The sequence below is a fragment of the Myodes glareolus genome, chromosome 7, assembly GCF_982192425.1.
Source record: "Myodes glareolus chromosome 7, mMyoGla1.1, whole genome shotgun sequence".
Lineage (NCBI taxonomy): Eukaryota > Metazoa > Chordata > Mammalia > Rodentia > Cricetidae > Myodes > Myodes glareolus.
Genome location: NC_142032.1, coordinates 75,860,085 through 75,875,382, shown reverse-complemented (window position 1 = coordinate 75,875,382; position 15,298 = coordinate 75,860,085). Strand labels below are relative to the sequence as shown.

Here is a 15,298-nt window from a genome sequence, read left to right as displayed (position 1 = left end):
GGGGCCCACTGGACACCACCAGGAGCAGCCATCACCTCTGAACAATTTCTTTTTTGTTTGTTTCCTTGGCCGAGATTGTGTTTCTGTGAAAGTGAACTTTAAATGTGTGTTGTGTGAAATGTCATGGATCAAGGGACCCCATATGAGAAAATAACGGCCCTTGGCCAATGCTGTCTCTCAACTCCTGTCAATCTTTAGCAGCTATCGGAGATTTGCTTTAGACATCTCTGAACTTCTCTCAGGAACTATTTAACCCCACCACTGCTGTGTTTGCCAAGAGAGTCTGTGAAGACACACAACCCAGGCCAGAGAGGCAGGACGAAGGCTCACAAAGTGGAAGTAGCGAAAGGCTTCACCTGTGGCCTCACAGGAAATTTAATTAGGATTAAAATGCTCTGAGTGTCCAGTGTTGGCGGAATCTCATTTGTTTTGTGACTGAAACTTCAAAGCTACTTTGTTTTTAATGGAAGATTAGTCATCATGCAAAAGTTACTGGTCAAACATGTAATAAAATACACATATCCCATGGGACGGTCTGGCACACTTCAGTCCTCAGACGCGACAAGCGATGACAACCCTGCACAGTTCCAAGAGTCCATCCCTCTGCTTCTCTGGCTCTCGGGGGCTCATGTGTTGTAAATTCTGGAAGCTCGTTTAGCTGCGGTTTGAGCATCGGAAGGATCTTCTTCCTCTTCCTCTGTCCTCTTGTGTTTCAAAAACAAGTCAGACTTCAAGAAGCGGCTGTAACTGTCATACTTCATGAGATTGAAGATCTAAAGAGGAAAGAGAAAGAGTCTGAGGGCCACCACAAACTCAGACCATGAATCACCATGTCAAACACCTACCACAGGCCAAAGAGTAACACCCTCAAGCATGCGTGTGAGCACACACATACACACACGCACATACACACAGAGAGACACAGACACACACATATACACAGAGATGCATACACACATGCACATACACACACAGACACACAGACATGACACACACACAGAGACACACACATATACACACACAGACACACAATATACACACAGACACGACACACATACACACACATACACACAGACACACCCACAAGTGCACACACACATGCTAGTATAGGCCCCATGAAATCGCTCAGTAAGTAAAAGTACTTGCCATACAAGTCTGATGACCTTGACCACTTCCATCCCTAAGACCACAGTGGAGAGAGAACTGACTTCCAAAAGTTGTCCTCTGACCTCCACACACATGCCGATGGCATGCACATGCCCACACTGACACACACATTACACATACACACACTAATAATAATAACAACAAGAACACTAGGGTAGGGCTGTGCTGGACAAGGCAAACACCCTGGACACTTTTGGTCATCATAAAACAGTCTCAATGGGCTCCAGAGAATCACATGCACAAATACATCTTTATTTTCCATGGAAGTACAGATGCACACAGCCTGAGTCACACCTTTGCCTCAAATGGCCCTTTAAGAATCGTCACTTGTATGAATGGTGGCACAGGCCACCACTCAGGAGGTCGAGCTCAGTCTCGGCTACATAGTGAGTGGGATTCAGCCTGAGCTACATGAGACGTGTCTGAAAGACAAAAACTCTTTTTGAAGCCTCATATTAGGACCCAGTAAGTTTGGTGTTGGAGAGCTCAAACCTAGTACCATCCCAAGACAAAGGGAGCATATCTCATGGAGGGGACGGAGTGCTCGCACAGTCTCCATGAGGAGAGGCTGCAGGACTAGGTCTCAGTTGCAAAGAACACAGAAACCAGCAGCAGAGCAGACCCCTGTCAACCAGGCAGGCTGCAGCCTCTGGAATGCAGGGGTTCTGAGTCCTTGGGACTAGACGGAGCGGCGCCTACTGGCATCACACATGCACTGTGTGGAGGCTGTCCCCACACAGAAGCCCCCTGTCTCTGGGCCACACTCCCTGGATCCCAGATCCGCTCCTGTTCACCTCCCCTCGCCCTGTAACATGAGGGGGAAAGGAAGGAAGGAAACATTTTCCTGCTGGTGTAGACTCATCTTTTCAAGACATTTTCCCTCTCTCTTCCTCTCTCTTTCTCCCTCTCTCTCTTTCTCTGTGTGTGTGTGTGTGCGTGTGCGTGTTTGTGTGTGTGTGTGAGAGAGAGACAGAGAGAGAGGCTCTGTGACTCTGTGACCCTCTCTCTCTCTCTCTCTCTGTGTGTGTGTGTGTGTGTGTGTGAGAGAGAGAGAGAGAGAGAGAGGCTCTGTGACTCTGTGACCCTCTCTCTCTCTCTCTCTCTGTGTGTGTGTGTGTGTGTGTGTGTGTGTGTGTGTGTGTGTGTGTGTGTGACTGGCTCTTACCTTCAGATTAAAGAGCCATAAGGCACACCAAGGTGCTTTCCTGCACAGAAGCTCAGACTTGACTGAATGGAAAGTTCCAGAATGCCACTCACTACCAGGCAGGGTTGCCAAGTGGGTAGTAAAAGCCTGATGTCTTTTAGACCTGCCTTCTCCCAACACACGCAGGGGTTGAGGCCTCGGGACAGCCGCTTGGAAGGCGGGAGGTGCCCAGGGAAGGGATGGGAACATTTTGTCTTTCACCTTCATGTTCTCAGCAGGGCTGCGTGAGAACCAAATCACCCATTTTGCAGAGTCCACACCCAGGAACCTTTGGGCACATTGCGCTGCTCATAGTGTCCACCCCGTGCCCGCCATACCCCTTGACCATTCCATTCCTACCCAAGCTCTGCAGTGGTTTACCTATTTTGTGCCAATTTTGTAATTTTGAAGTGAGCATAACTAGCTAAGGTTTGGATACATCACTTTTTATGAAAATATAACACCCCAGAAATCAAGAAAATAACCAACAGCAGAGGGAGGCGGCTGGGGATAAGAAACCTCATTCTCCTCTCTAGGTTTCCCACAAACGTGCTAAGCAGATATCAAAGCCCTTCACCACTGGGCATCCTTCTGCCCTTCAGGTACATGGATCCCCCAGAGGATCTAACAGGTGCCCGCCTGCCTCTGAGTCCAGAACAGACGTTCCAAGTGTGCCTGAGGGAACCAGCTCTGTGAAGGCCTTTCGGGGCATGCAGTCCTATACCCCCCCCCCGCCCCGTCACTTCCCCCAGGTCCCTAGCAAACCCAGCCAGCACCGGCAGCAGGGGTAGGGCCTCTCCTCTGAAGTCTCTGTGGCTGGGAGAGGAGTATCCTGTTTGCCGTCTGTGACTCTGAAGCTCACACTTCAGAGAGAAGAGAAAGGGGTGTGTTAGAGGCACCCAGGGTGTGCGGAGGTGAGAGGCCGAATCCGGAAGGCTGCTTCACTTGGGGATAGTACCCAAGAGCCTCAGAGGCTCTGCATTCCTCTGCTCACTCAGCTCTGGGAGAGGAGGCTTAGCAATTAAGAACACTTGTTGCTCTTGCAGAGGACCCACATTCGATTCCCAGCACCCACATAGTAACTCACAATGGAATTACTCCATTCCCTGTAACTCTGTAACTCCAGTCCCGGGGGATCTGATGCCCTTTTCTGACTTCTCAGGACACCAGGACACCGGGCATGCACGTGGTGCCTAGACATAAATGCAGGTAAAATATACATAGACGTAAAATAATAAAATAACTCTTTTTGAGGGGATTTATTTTATTATTGTGGGTTGGGGAGGAGGAATGTGGGCACGGCGCACACGGACGTAAGTCAGAGGACTCAGCTTTTAGGGATTGGTTCTCTTCTTCTACCACAGGATCCAAGTAGCAAACTTACATTTGTGGACAAATGCTCTTACCTGCTGAGTCATCTTGCTGGCAATGCCACAAATGATTTAACAAGAGCACAGGGCCATTCCCTGCAGTGGGCAGGTGTGAAATGCCCAGTCAGACCTGAAGTCCTTAGGCTGTGGTTTCCGGATGTCTGACTTTCATCACCTCTGGGTGCTGGCGGGACTAGGAAGCAGCTGTGGGCAGCAGGCCCAGGAAGACTTCACCTTCTTGGTTGTTCACAGCTCTGTGGCTCTGCAGGGAATCCACGGGCCAGCTTCCCACGGCTACTGACAAAGGCCCCCTCACATGCGCATGAGAATGTTGGGCCCCAAGAGTTTCCATAATGGAGCCCCTCATTTGTGAGCTACAGAGAACATGAGGAAGTTGACTCCAAATCCTTTGCAAGCTACAGATCACAGCCTATCACAGGACAAACGGCCTTGACGGAGCCTCGCATGTTTCCCCGCGTGTTCAGCAGACCGTCAAGTGAGGACCAACATGGCTGAGAGATCTGTGGCCATACACTCCAGACATCCAATAGAGCCTTCTCCCCAAAACTATGACAATGCCCTGGGGACTGTGTCTCGCAGAGGAGGAAGACAGGACTTAGGGTTAGGGCTTGGCAGGACTGCTCAGCTCTGTCTGGCAAAACAGAACCACTTTCCCTTGTAGTTCCAGAGGCCAGAATCTGAGGTCAAGCTACCAGCAGGCCGACTTCTTCCAGGGCCTCTCTCTGTGTGTCACATGGCTGTCCCCCACGTATGCCTTAAGAGAATACCATCAAGGGCCAGCAAGATGACTCAGCAGGTGAGCAGGCTTGCCACGAGGGTCTGATAACCAGAGTTTGATTTCCAGAATTCACATAAACGTGGGAGGAGAGAACCTCCTCAAAGTTGTCCTCTGACCTCCACACGCATGTTGTCACACACATAAGCATAACACCTTAAAACAACCAAACACTTGTCGCTTCGGATCAGGGCCCACCCGTGTGACCTTATTTAACTTAACTACCCTGTCTCCAGATAGAGTCACATCCTGGAGGACTGTAAGTGAGGATTCCAACACGAGGCGTCGGACAGGAGTAGAAGGAAAGGAGGAAGCCATCTGACAAGAGTGACAGAGACAGGGGTGACAGGGCCACAGCCTACAGATTCCAAGGATGACAAGCAACTGATCAGAAGCTGGAAGGGGAAGGCAAGTTCGTCTTCTAGAACCTTTCTCAGGAGCCCAGACCCTGCCCACAGATGGTTCCAGGCTCCTAGTCTAGTTGTGCAAGAAGCTTTTGCTGTTTGAAAGCGTATGAGATCGGCAGCTAGTACAACACTAGGAAACGGTCCTGAAGACAGCAGTTCAAGGCCAAGGTGCTAGGGAACCTCATCCCCAGCAGAGATGAGCTGGCCCCCAGAACCTAGAACCTAGTTGGTTCTATGAAGCCAGGACTCTGACAAGCAAAGCCGACCCCACCGGCACAGCTGACCCGGACCTAAACAATGTGGTCAGAATTCTAGACAACTCAGACAGGGGAAGGAAGAGGCGGAAGTGGCCTCCGAGCACAGCCCAAGCGTGATTTGTCACCAGTGGGCAAGGCAGAAACTGTGAGTAGGCAGCTGGGCTGCTGCGGGAATTTTTTATTTTCCGAGACAGATGTGGCTTAGCGAGAGGCTTTCTGGTCTTCAGGTCCCACATCTGCACGCCTGCGCTATAAACTGTTCAGCCCCATTGCCTGGGATTCCCTGCTACATCCTGCGCCTGCACAACTGTGCCCTGCCCCTTGCCTTCGAGCACAGCGTCCCTGCATCACCCAGATGCCCCCCATGCCTCCTCAAGTCCCGGATCGAGTTTCAAGGAGGGGAAAAAAACAAAAACACCCTTGTAGTTCCCAACATGCTGTTCTAGGGGAGGAACCCGCCAGAAGCTCTCGGCCTCAGAGCGGTGGTTCCAGGTTAATTTGCTGCCTCCATTCACTGTATTTTGACCTGATAAATATTTGATCACCTCAAAATCAAGTGCATGAGAAGGGTTAAAGGAAATACTAACCCCCCTCTTTCCCAGGTCACTTCAAACCGCATAAGGAGGAAAAAATGAAATCTTTCAATGTAACATGAAGTTTGCTAATGGGATTTTGCTGATTTGTTGTTCTAGAGCATTCTCCCTCCCTCCCTCTCTCTCTCTCTCTGTCTCTCTCTCTTCTTCCCTTCTTCTCCCTCCCTCCCTTCTTCTCCCTCTCTCCCTTCTTCTTCTTCTTCTTCTTCTTCTTCTTCTTCTTCTTCTTCTTCTTCTTCCTCTCTCTCTCTCTCTCTCTCTCTCTCTCTCTCTCTCTCTCTCTCTTCTTGTACCTACAGAACTGATATGCCCACCCTGTGAGATTGAAGTCCCTCTCCCTCTTCTAAGGAAGGAATGGGTACACCCAGCAGGTCTGAGGGTAGCTGGCAGACAGCAACCTAGTGTCAAGCCGAAGAGGGCAGACCCTGCCCCTAAGCATGACTGGGCCACCAGAAAGGTTTTGATGACCTGGATATCACTTCTAGTTCACATGCATGTAAATGTGCCAAGGATGGGATCAGGACCCCAAGAAGATCAGAAATCAAGTCAGAAAGACCCTTGGCATGGGGCAAAATATGCTACCCCATAAATATGTGGGCTACTCAGCCTTTCCCGGAGTCTGTGAAACTCAAATTCAAAGTTCAGTGACAATTCATGGCACTTCTGCCATGACAAGGAGTCTCTTATCTTAAAGTTGTAAGGTCAGTCTGAAAGTCCTCCATGCCCCACCCTGCTGAAGACCACACAGATGTGCAACCCCTTTGCTCTCCGTTGGAACAAAAATCCATGGCCACCCTGGAAACTGCTCATTTCTGGGCTGGGTCTGATCTTTGGGAGGGAATGTCCACAGTTACCCTTACAGAGATGGCGTACATCCTGGCTCTGATCGCCAACCACAGCCCAGAAAGAGGGGCGATGGTGATGCAGGGGAGCTCAGACCAAGGTTCTGTGTGGAGAAACAGGGGAGCTGGGGTGAACCCCCGGAGGCCCGGAGGCCCTTCGCAACACCAGTCTACCCTTGTCTAATGACGTGGAGGAAGAGGATGAGAAGCAAAGGGCCCAGACTTGGTTCCTTCTTCTGCTGAGGCTGTGACTAGGAACCTGGCACATTGCGGAGGTCATGTTGCTGTGTTTGTCCCTCGAATAAACAGTGGTGCTACCCAAGGATGAGGACATTCTGGCTGGTCTGTTGGCAGGAGCAGTACAAGTTCCTTCTGGAGGAGGAGAAGCACGTTAGCCTACAGTCTCCATTTTACACGTGGGGACACAGAAGCCACACTAAGACACAGAACCTGTGTAGGGTCTGAGATAGGACGGGAATCACACCATGAGCCAATCTACCATGTGCTGGTCATGGCCGTGACTGAGTCCAGCATCCAGGAAGAGATGACCTGAGACAGAGATGGGGAGGAGAGCCGGCACCAGACCAAGGACCAATAATTGGTCCATGGTTATGAAGCTAAGGCCACAGTGGACCCTCTAAGTGACAGAGGTGGCTCAGTACTATGTCATCTGTACTCTCTAGTCCAGACCAGGACAGGCAGGATAGCCAGGGCTGGGCATCAGGGCCAAGCAGGCCAGCCTTCAAGATCGAACTGTCTTAGTGCAACCAACCTACCTGATTAAAAGGAAAAAAAAAAGCTAAATTTCAAAATCCCCTGATTAACCCACAGCCCCAGGATCATTTGCTGCCTTTCAGGACTCTGGCCTCTCCAGGGACCAAGAGACCCCCAGGAGTCCCTCCCAGACACTCAAAGCCCCTTTCTCGACTGTTGTGTTTCCTTCTCAGCATTTATCTTGGTCCTTGATGACAGACAGGAGCTGGTTTCCTTGCATCACAAATAGCTCTTAGCACAGTCACAGAAGAAGCCAAGTGACCTTCCTTCCCGCTTCACACAGGACAACCTCCACCTCTCCCCATCAGCCACCACTGGGCGTACGGATGAGCCAAACTTATAAATTACATCGGAAGTCATCTCTCCCCTTATCCCAAAGGGGATTTTCTCAGATTAAGAGCTAAGCCTTCACTTCTCTCGCCTCCACTAAGATGCTCACTGACGTGCACAGTGCGCTCTTCTGCTTGGTGTCTTGTGAGCATCGTTAGCTCACCAATCAAGTTACCATCCTGTAGTACAGGGAAGCCCGCCCATACCACGGTGTATGGGAACATGGACCCCCGTGTGTCCTGGCCCCACATCACTGTGCGGTGGTTAACGTTCAGTATCATTGCCTGCCCGCTCCCTGGGTGTAGGTTAGCAGGACCTGGGTAAAGGACCTAAGAGGCTCTGGTAAGGGTGTAGGGATTCAGGGCCATCTGATCTGAGCTTGGGATGGCTTGCTGAGCTTTCAGCTCCCACGGAAGTCACGTGGCACCACCATCTTCCCCGAGGGCAGCAGAATGAGGACACGTTGTGAGAGGTTGACCACCTGAAGCTTTTCTGGTAACAGTGGCTGAAAGCAAAAAGTTGGCCACCTATTCAGGTAGGCCCACCTTAGCCACATGGTGGTCTTGGTGAAGCTGAAGCTGCCACTGAGGCTGAGACCTTGAACTTGGAACCAGGGATGGCTCAGTTAACCAAGTGCTGGGCGCACAAGCATGAGGACCTAGTTCTGACTCCCAACACCCACCTAAAACTTGGGCAGGGTGATACTTGTCTGTAATCCCAGTACTGGAAAAGCAAAGACAGGTTATTCCTGGTTGGCCAGTCTAGTCTAATCTGTGAGCTCCATGCCAATAAAAAAGACTCTTTCAAAAAATAAGGTGGGAATCAATTGAGGACACTCAATATTAATTTCTGGCTTCTACATGCAACACATACACAAATGCACACACACACACACCAAAAATAAACAAACAAACAAATAAATAAATAAATAGAAACATTTTAAAATCTTGGGGTCTCCATCACATTTCCCTCTAACTTAACATCCCTCATTTAAGAAATCAAGGTCCTCAGAGGAGCTTTGTGGGAGTGTAGGTGATGCTGAGCCCCTTTGTGTCTAGGCCCCTGACAGAGGCTCCCAACATGAAGCACATGGGTGCCGCCAGCACTCCCCACCTCCAGGAAATCAGCAAATGCTGCACAAGGAGGCAGTGCTGGGCATCCACAGGAAAACAACAGCTGAATGTGTGCCGAGCATTCCTCTCCCATCATGATTCCCTAAGAAATAGAAGGTAACTACAGACATGGTACCATGTCGGATCGGATTTAAACCATGTGGGAAGATGTGTTTAGGTTTACACACCATCTAACCCTGCTTGATAGGGAGACCTTGGGCACAGGGTGTGGGTATCAGGAAGGTTCCTGTAACCAGTCTCCAGGAATACTGAGGAAAGGGATGGCTACTCTTTCAGCCACCCACCTACACCTTAGGACAGCTAGTACTCTCTCTCTCTCTCTCTCTCTCTCTCTCTCTCTCTCTCTCTCACTGTGCTTCACAACAGGATATAAAAGCACTTCCTTTACAGTCAGACTTTGAACCGCACTGGTACCGAATGTGGTGGCACGTGTTATTTATAGAACACGAAAGACGGGCATCTCAGATGGAATGTTGCTTAGTGGCCATCTCCAGATGAAATCGTGGTGGGGGCGGGGGCGGGGGTGTGCCTCCAATAGATTTCAGTTCCCAAGTGCCTATTACTATCGGGTAGATTAAAAAAAAATATTTTTAAAAGTTTTGTCATTTAGCCAGGTGTGGAGACACCCACCTGTGACCCTGGCATTTGTGTGGCAGAGGAATGAAGTTTGAGTCTGAGGCCAAACTATGTCTCAGAACAACAGCTATGCTGTCCTTTAGGAAAGAAAAAACAAAAAACAAAACAAAAAACCACCCTTTCTGTCACGTGTCTCCTCTCTGCACCAGCCAGGGCCGCAGCAGACACCTGCCTGGGCTGGGCGCAGGTCACAGCAGGTGGCTCTAGTTCAGATGTCTTGTGGAGATCTTTGACACTATGTGCAGGCCGCTGTGTAGAATCTCACCAACCTCTCTCCTCTCGTTCCCACCTTGGTCTCTGGAGCCCCACAAAGCAACTGCCTGTGTTCTCGTGATCTCTGCACTCCCTCTGTCCCGAGGGTATCCTGGGCCTCTGCCAAGCAGGGAGAAGCTGCCCTTGAACTGGAAGACAGTGGCGGCTACGAGGGATGCAGAGCGGCCATGGTTTTGAGACGCAGGAGGATGGAACATCAGCTTCTAGTAACTTCTACTATCTGAGTGACTTTAACTAATGAGCCACTACAACTCCTTGAGCCTCGCTTCTGTTGTCAACAAAATGAGGAGAACACTTGGAGAACGGATGAGAATCCATGCCAAGTGAGACAACAGCTCTTGGGCCGGCTCAGCGGGAGTGGGCACTGTTGCCGCAGATAATCCAAAACCTAGTAGCTGGCCAAGCTCTCAACACTGGATGCATTTTAAAGCACCTGGCAGAGCCTTTTAACAGATCCTGAGGGCCAGGACGGGCAGGTGTGCCCATGCGGCTACAGTCACAAAAACTGCCTTTCCCTGTCTTCCTCTCTCTCCCAGATTTATGTCCATATTGGCTTTAATCAGCCTCTCCAGAGACCCAGGCAGAGATCCTTCAACACCCAAATCCGGTTCGGAATTTGCGTGGAATCTACACCTGCCACTGTGTCAGGTGGAAACTGCTCTCAAAGCACTTCTGCTTACGTTTCTGCCGGGTGTTTTGTTTTCTATCAGACGATGAGCAAAGATGAAGCCTCATGGGCGCTGGGACATCCTCTAAACCAGTGGTTCTCAGCCTTCCTAACACTGAGGCCCTTTAATCCAGTTCCTCATGTTGTGGTGACCCCCAGCCACAGATTTATTTCGTTGCTACTTCATAACTGTAATTTTGCTGGTGTCGTGAATCATAACGTAAATATCTGATACACAGGATATGTGGCCCCCCAAAGGGGTCATGACCCACAGGTTGAGAAATACTGCTCTAGGCACTGTGTACCAGGTGATCAAAAAGTCCCTCTCGAAAAGCAAAAGCTCAGCCAACACAGAGAGAAGTCTCCATGGTGTGCAGCCTCAGAGCTGCAAAGCAGCTTCCCCTGGGAACATGGGGAGGTGGTCCCACACCATGCATGATCTACAGTTTCTGAACAGTTAACCCTGGAAGTGGGACCCACCATCAGTTTTAACACACCCTTCATGTGACTGGTTTATTCATGTTGGGGGGCCTCTATGTGAGTGGCCTCCTCTGGACAGGCAGCGAGGATGGTGCTTGTGTATTTAAAAAAAACAAAAAACAAAACAAAAAAAAACCCAAACAGTTCCAGGTTCCCGGCTACTTTCTGGACTCTTCTCTCTCTATCTTCAACAGTTGTTCCATGTAACTTCTTCAGCATGGGTCCCTCAACCTCAATCTGCCTTTCTGGCAGAAGTACACCCCTGACCCAGTGTGAATATCACATTTCCCAGCAGAGTGCAGACATGTGTGCAGACACATTTATAAATCCAGGTCTGAATTCAGGTTGCATCCCTTTTGTCTAGTGACATTTACTGAATATTCCTCATAAGAAATTCTGCCAGAAAACTTACGGTTTTCCTCTTTAATGTGTCCATTTTAAAACTTACCTCTTCGGGTTCTAAGTGGAATGAATATAATGCAAAATTTTCCCATTGTCATTATGGCCAAGAGGCCACTTCCAGCTCTGGGCCACCAGCAGCATTTGTACATTATTCAGACATTTGTACAAAAACAGCCTCAGATTCCCCGCTGCTCTTTCGAGACTTCCCTAACTGTCCCTTCCTTCAATGGCTGCCACATTTCTTTAACCTGTGTCCCTCAGGCAGATCCAGTCCCTCATCCCATCTGGGTGGGAAAGTCTGAGAACCCCAGTGGTTCAAACAGCGCACAGCACAGGAACAACACAGTCCAGATCCACAGCCCAGGGTTCCCCAACCTTCACCAATCAGGGCTCGGGAACCTTGGCCTGCGTAGTGGGATGAGGTACTTCCTAGGGAATGTGGCATTTCCCTGAAGAATTCTCCCAGGCCTGGAGAGAACATAGACAGCTTTTCAGAGCAAGGCACGGGCAAGGAGGTCGGTCGGTCACATTACCTGGTCCTGGAGCTTCTGGAACATCAGAGGGTGTGGTTCTTCCAGAATCTTTTCACTGAGCCGAGACTGCCCCTCCACGTTGACTTGTGAAGAAGCCTTGTTGGACAGGAAGGTCATGTAGATCTCCTTGGCCTTCTCCTGCATCTGGAGGAGACAGAGGAACTGGACTGTTACCCACCAGAACAGCCTTTCCTGGCCTGAAGCCAGCTCCACCCTCTGGAAGAGCTGCAGCTGGGAGCTCTTGCCGCCTCCAGAGCCCAGCTCCCTGAGAGGGCCTACAGCAGCCCAGCCTACCCCATACCTACTAATGCGTGTGCAGCCAAGTCTCCTGAAACAAAACTGCCAGACTGATCATTCAAAAACACTGAACATGGGACCCCACCATGACTCGGACCTATCCCGTGAGAATTGCAAACTCAGAGTTCTTGGAAACCTTAATAGGCCTCGATGGGGAATGAAGCGCTCGCTAGTCAGAGTTCCACCCTGAATGAACCTTGGAACGGCTGAGCTACATGAAGGAAAGCAGACACAGAGGCTGCAAACGGCATAATCCTGTTCATGGGAAAACCTAGGATGTGCGGACCCCCAGAAACAGATTAGTAGCTGCCGGGGGATCGCAGGAGGATGAATTGGGAACTTCTTGTGAAGAGGGCAAGCACCTGGGCCTTCACTCAGTTTGCGGTGTGCACACATCCTTCTTCCAACGATGCCTTGGCAGCCTAGGGCTGTCACCTGCGTGTACTATATGCGCAGGAACCACTTCCTAACAATGCACCTACTGACCTAGGACCCCCACCTGCGCTGGCTACACAGCCACCAAACATATTCATGTCCCCACTCATAACCAGGTGCATTGCAGGGGCCATTCTGTCCAGAACTGGTTAGGGGTGGATGAACAAAAGGACAAACTGAGTCCTCTAAGTGAAGCTTTAGGGAGAATCCTGTCTACCATCTTATGCCTATGTACAACCGAGTGTGCTTATGGTTCAGATCAGATGCATTATGGGAAGGGATAAGCACAGTAAACATTGTATCGTAGACATGTCAATCAAAATAGAGAACCATCCAAGGCATAGCCCTTAGTAACCAGTGTAACCAGCCCTCCCTTCTCTAGACCCATCACAGTAATCCCATTCAATAACCTGAGGCCCTGAATAGTCTCTTCTTACTCATGTGACCTGCTCTCTCTCTCTCTCTCTCTCTCTCTCTCTCTCTCTCTCTCTCTCTTGTTGTTTTGGTTTGATTTTTTGAGATGGGGTTTCTCTATGTAACAGTCCTGGCTGTCCTGGAACTCACTTTGTAGACCAGGCTGACTTTGAACTCTGCCTCTGCCTCCTGAGTGCTGGGGTTAAAGGCGCACGCCACTACTACCCGGCTCTCTCTGTTTCTTTTTAAAGACAGAGTCTCCCTCTGTAGCCCTGGCTGTCCTGGAACTCACTCTGTAGACTAGAATGACATCAAACTCACAGAGATCCGCCTGCCTCTGCTCCTGGGTGCTGGGGTTAAAGGTGTGTGTGGCGCCACATCTGGTCTCTGCTGCAGCTCTTAATGGAGCATGTCTTTCTGAGCTGTACTATGGCTTCTCTGTTGAGTAGTTTCCTTGCTACTTTAAAATCTCTCCGCACCTTTATTTCAATTCCTTACCCGCGAACCTGGAAACACCTGGACCAGACTGTGACCACTGGTAAGAAAGGCATGACAGTCACGAGGATTTTCTGTTGTGATGAGAGAATCTGGATCTCACAAGTAGCAGCATCTACACAGCACTGTGACTACACTCAAATGAAGTTTTTATTAAGTGTGTAATAATAACCAGGACAAATGAAGTCCCATGAAACCACACACACGTGCATGCATGTATCACGGCCAGTGCCTGCTATACTGTGGACACACTAGGCCTGTTCCCTTCTCTTAACCTCTTGGTCTCTTTCCCTGTTAATGCTGGTTTCCTGGGGAAGACCAGGGCCACAGGTGATATCAGAACTGTCTAATTCCAAACTTCAAGCCCACTCAGGTCCCATGAGATTCACTGAACTCTCCAGGTGCATGGCTTGTCAGTCTTCTGGAAGAGGGTACTTCCCTTCAATTAACCAAGCATTAAGAGTAAGTAATGCAGAGGGCACTCACTGTGTGCCTGGAAGTCCCTAGTGCGGCCCTGCTGGAAAGCATGGAGGTGTCCCAGAGACAGTGCCAGCTATTCACTCATGTGTACTCTCATTGCTCTGAGAACTGTGCCGGGGCTGTGACATACCCCATGGCAGGAGCCACTGAGAACCGTGACAGGCTGTGACCTTCCCTGATGGAAGGAGCTAACTTTAGGAGAAATGCTGTCTTCAAATTGCCCCAGGCAGGGCAACGACTCAGCAGCCTCCACAAGAACTTCCCCCCAAGGCTCCTTTTCTTGAAAAGGAAGATTGTGTGCACCTGCCTCCCTGTAGCAGAGACAGTTACTGTGTCAGCCTCAGGTCTCGGGCCCCATCTGACCCCACTGAGCGAGGCAACGGGGAGAAGCCCTTCGCGCGGTGAACACAGCTGTGGTTTGAGCAGGAGATGATGAGGTCAGAGGCCCTAAGAAAACACTTTTCTCCCAGAGAGGCCCTCAGCCTCTAAGGATGCTTGCAGAGCTTGGCTAAGGGAAAAACGGGCTCTGAAAACTTCTGGTCTTAGGAAAATCCTGGGAAGGTTTCAATGAATAGTGCTTGACAGCAGAGAAAATGAGCCGATTTCATGGCAGAGACTAGACCCCAGGAGGCCGAGGCCTGACTAGACCCCTGCTCTTACAGGAACAGCCTAGGTGGGGTCACCACTCAAAGCCCTGCGCCTGTTCTTTCTTGACTAAAGGAACAATTAATTAATGTCAAGCCAAAGACATAGGAGTCTCTTAAGATAAATATGACTATTCCTAGGATAGGTCTGGGGACTGTGACGAGGTCCAGAGCAGTCAGCAGTTTGGAACTTCACGTCTCTCCACAGAGCCACGAGCCTCTTCCACCACTGCCATTTTGTCAGAAGGGAACATTTTTGGAAACCCACTTCCTGTTTTAGTTACTTCATGAAAGTAGAATTTCAGTCAGCCAGACGAGCAAACTGCAGGGCCTGTGTGCAGGGCCTCCCCGCCCCGCCCCCCACCGCAAGACATCCATCCACACATACGCGAACACTCTGTCATGTGTGTATGCACACACGTGGCCCACATGAATTCAGGCTTTCTTGAGTGGTTCTGAAAATGAGACACGCAAGTGAGCAGCTTGAGACGCCAATGTGGGGGCAGGTGGCCCAGGGGAGAGGAAGCAGGTGCCAGGGCTGCAGATGTCCAAACCCTGGCCCTCAGCCAACCCTCTCCCTCGTCAGCCACCCTTCCCCAGCCTCTGAGAACAGGATGAGCCCCTGTGCTGACCCAGCCGGTGCAGCGGAATGAGTGAGCAGTGGAGTCTCTCTGGGCGAGGATAGGAAGT

General features: G+C 50.3%; 1 protein-coding gene across 6 annotated transcripts in view; it reads right to left on the bottom strand.

The window, feature by feature from the left end:
* Window positions 1-340: 340 nt before the first annotated feature.
* Window positions 341-15,298, bottom strand: part of Rgs10 (regulator of G protein signaling 10) — a 39,481-nt gene continuing 24,523 nt past the window's right edge. For 5 of the 6 annotated variants that reach the window (XM_085693165.2, XM_085693167.2, XM_087908390.1 and 2 more), the window contains 2 exons: window positions 11,844-11,987; window positions 341-773 (listed from right to left, as the gene is read on the bottom strand). In XM_085693165.2, coding sequence (XP_085549291.1) covers window positions 627-773; window positions 11,844-11,987 — 291 coding nt within the window. In that variant the 3' untranslated portion in view covers window positions 341-626. Of the gene's footprint in view, window positions 774-3,596; window positions 6,988-11,843; window positions 11,988-15,298 lie in introns of those variants that run through there. The other variant, XM_087908391.1, reaches the window with a different exon arrangement.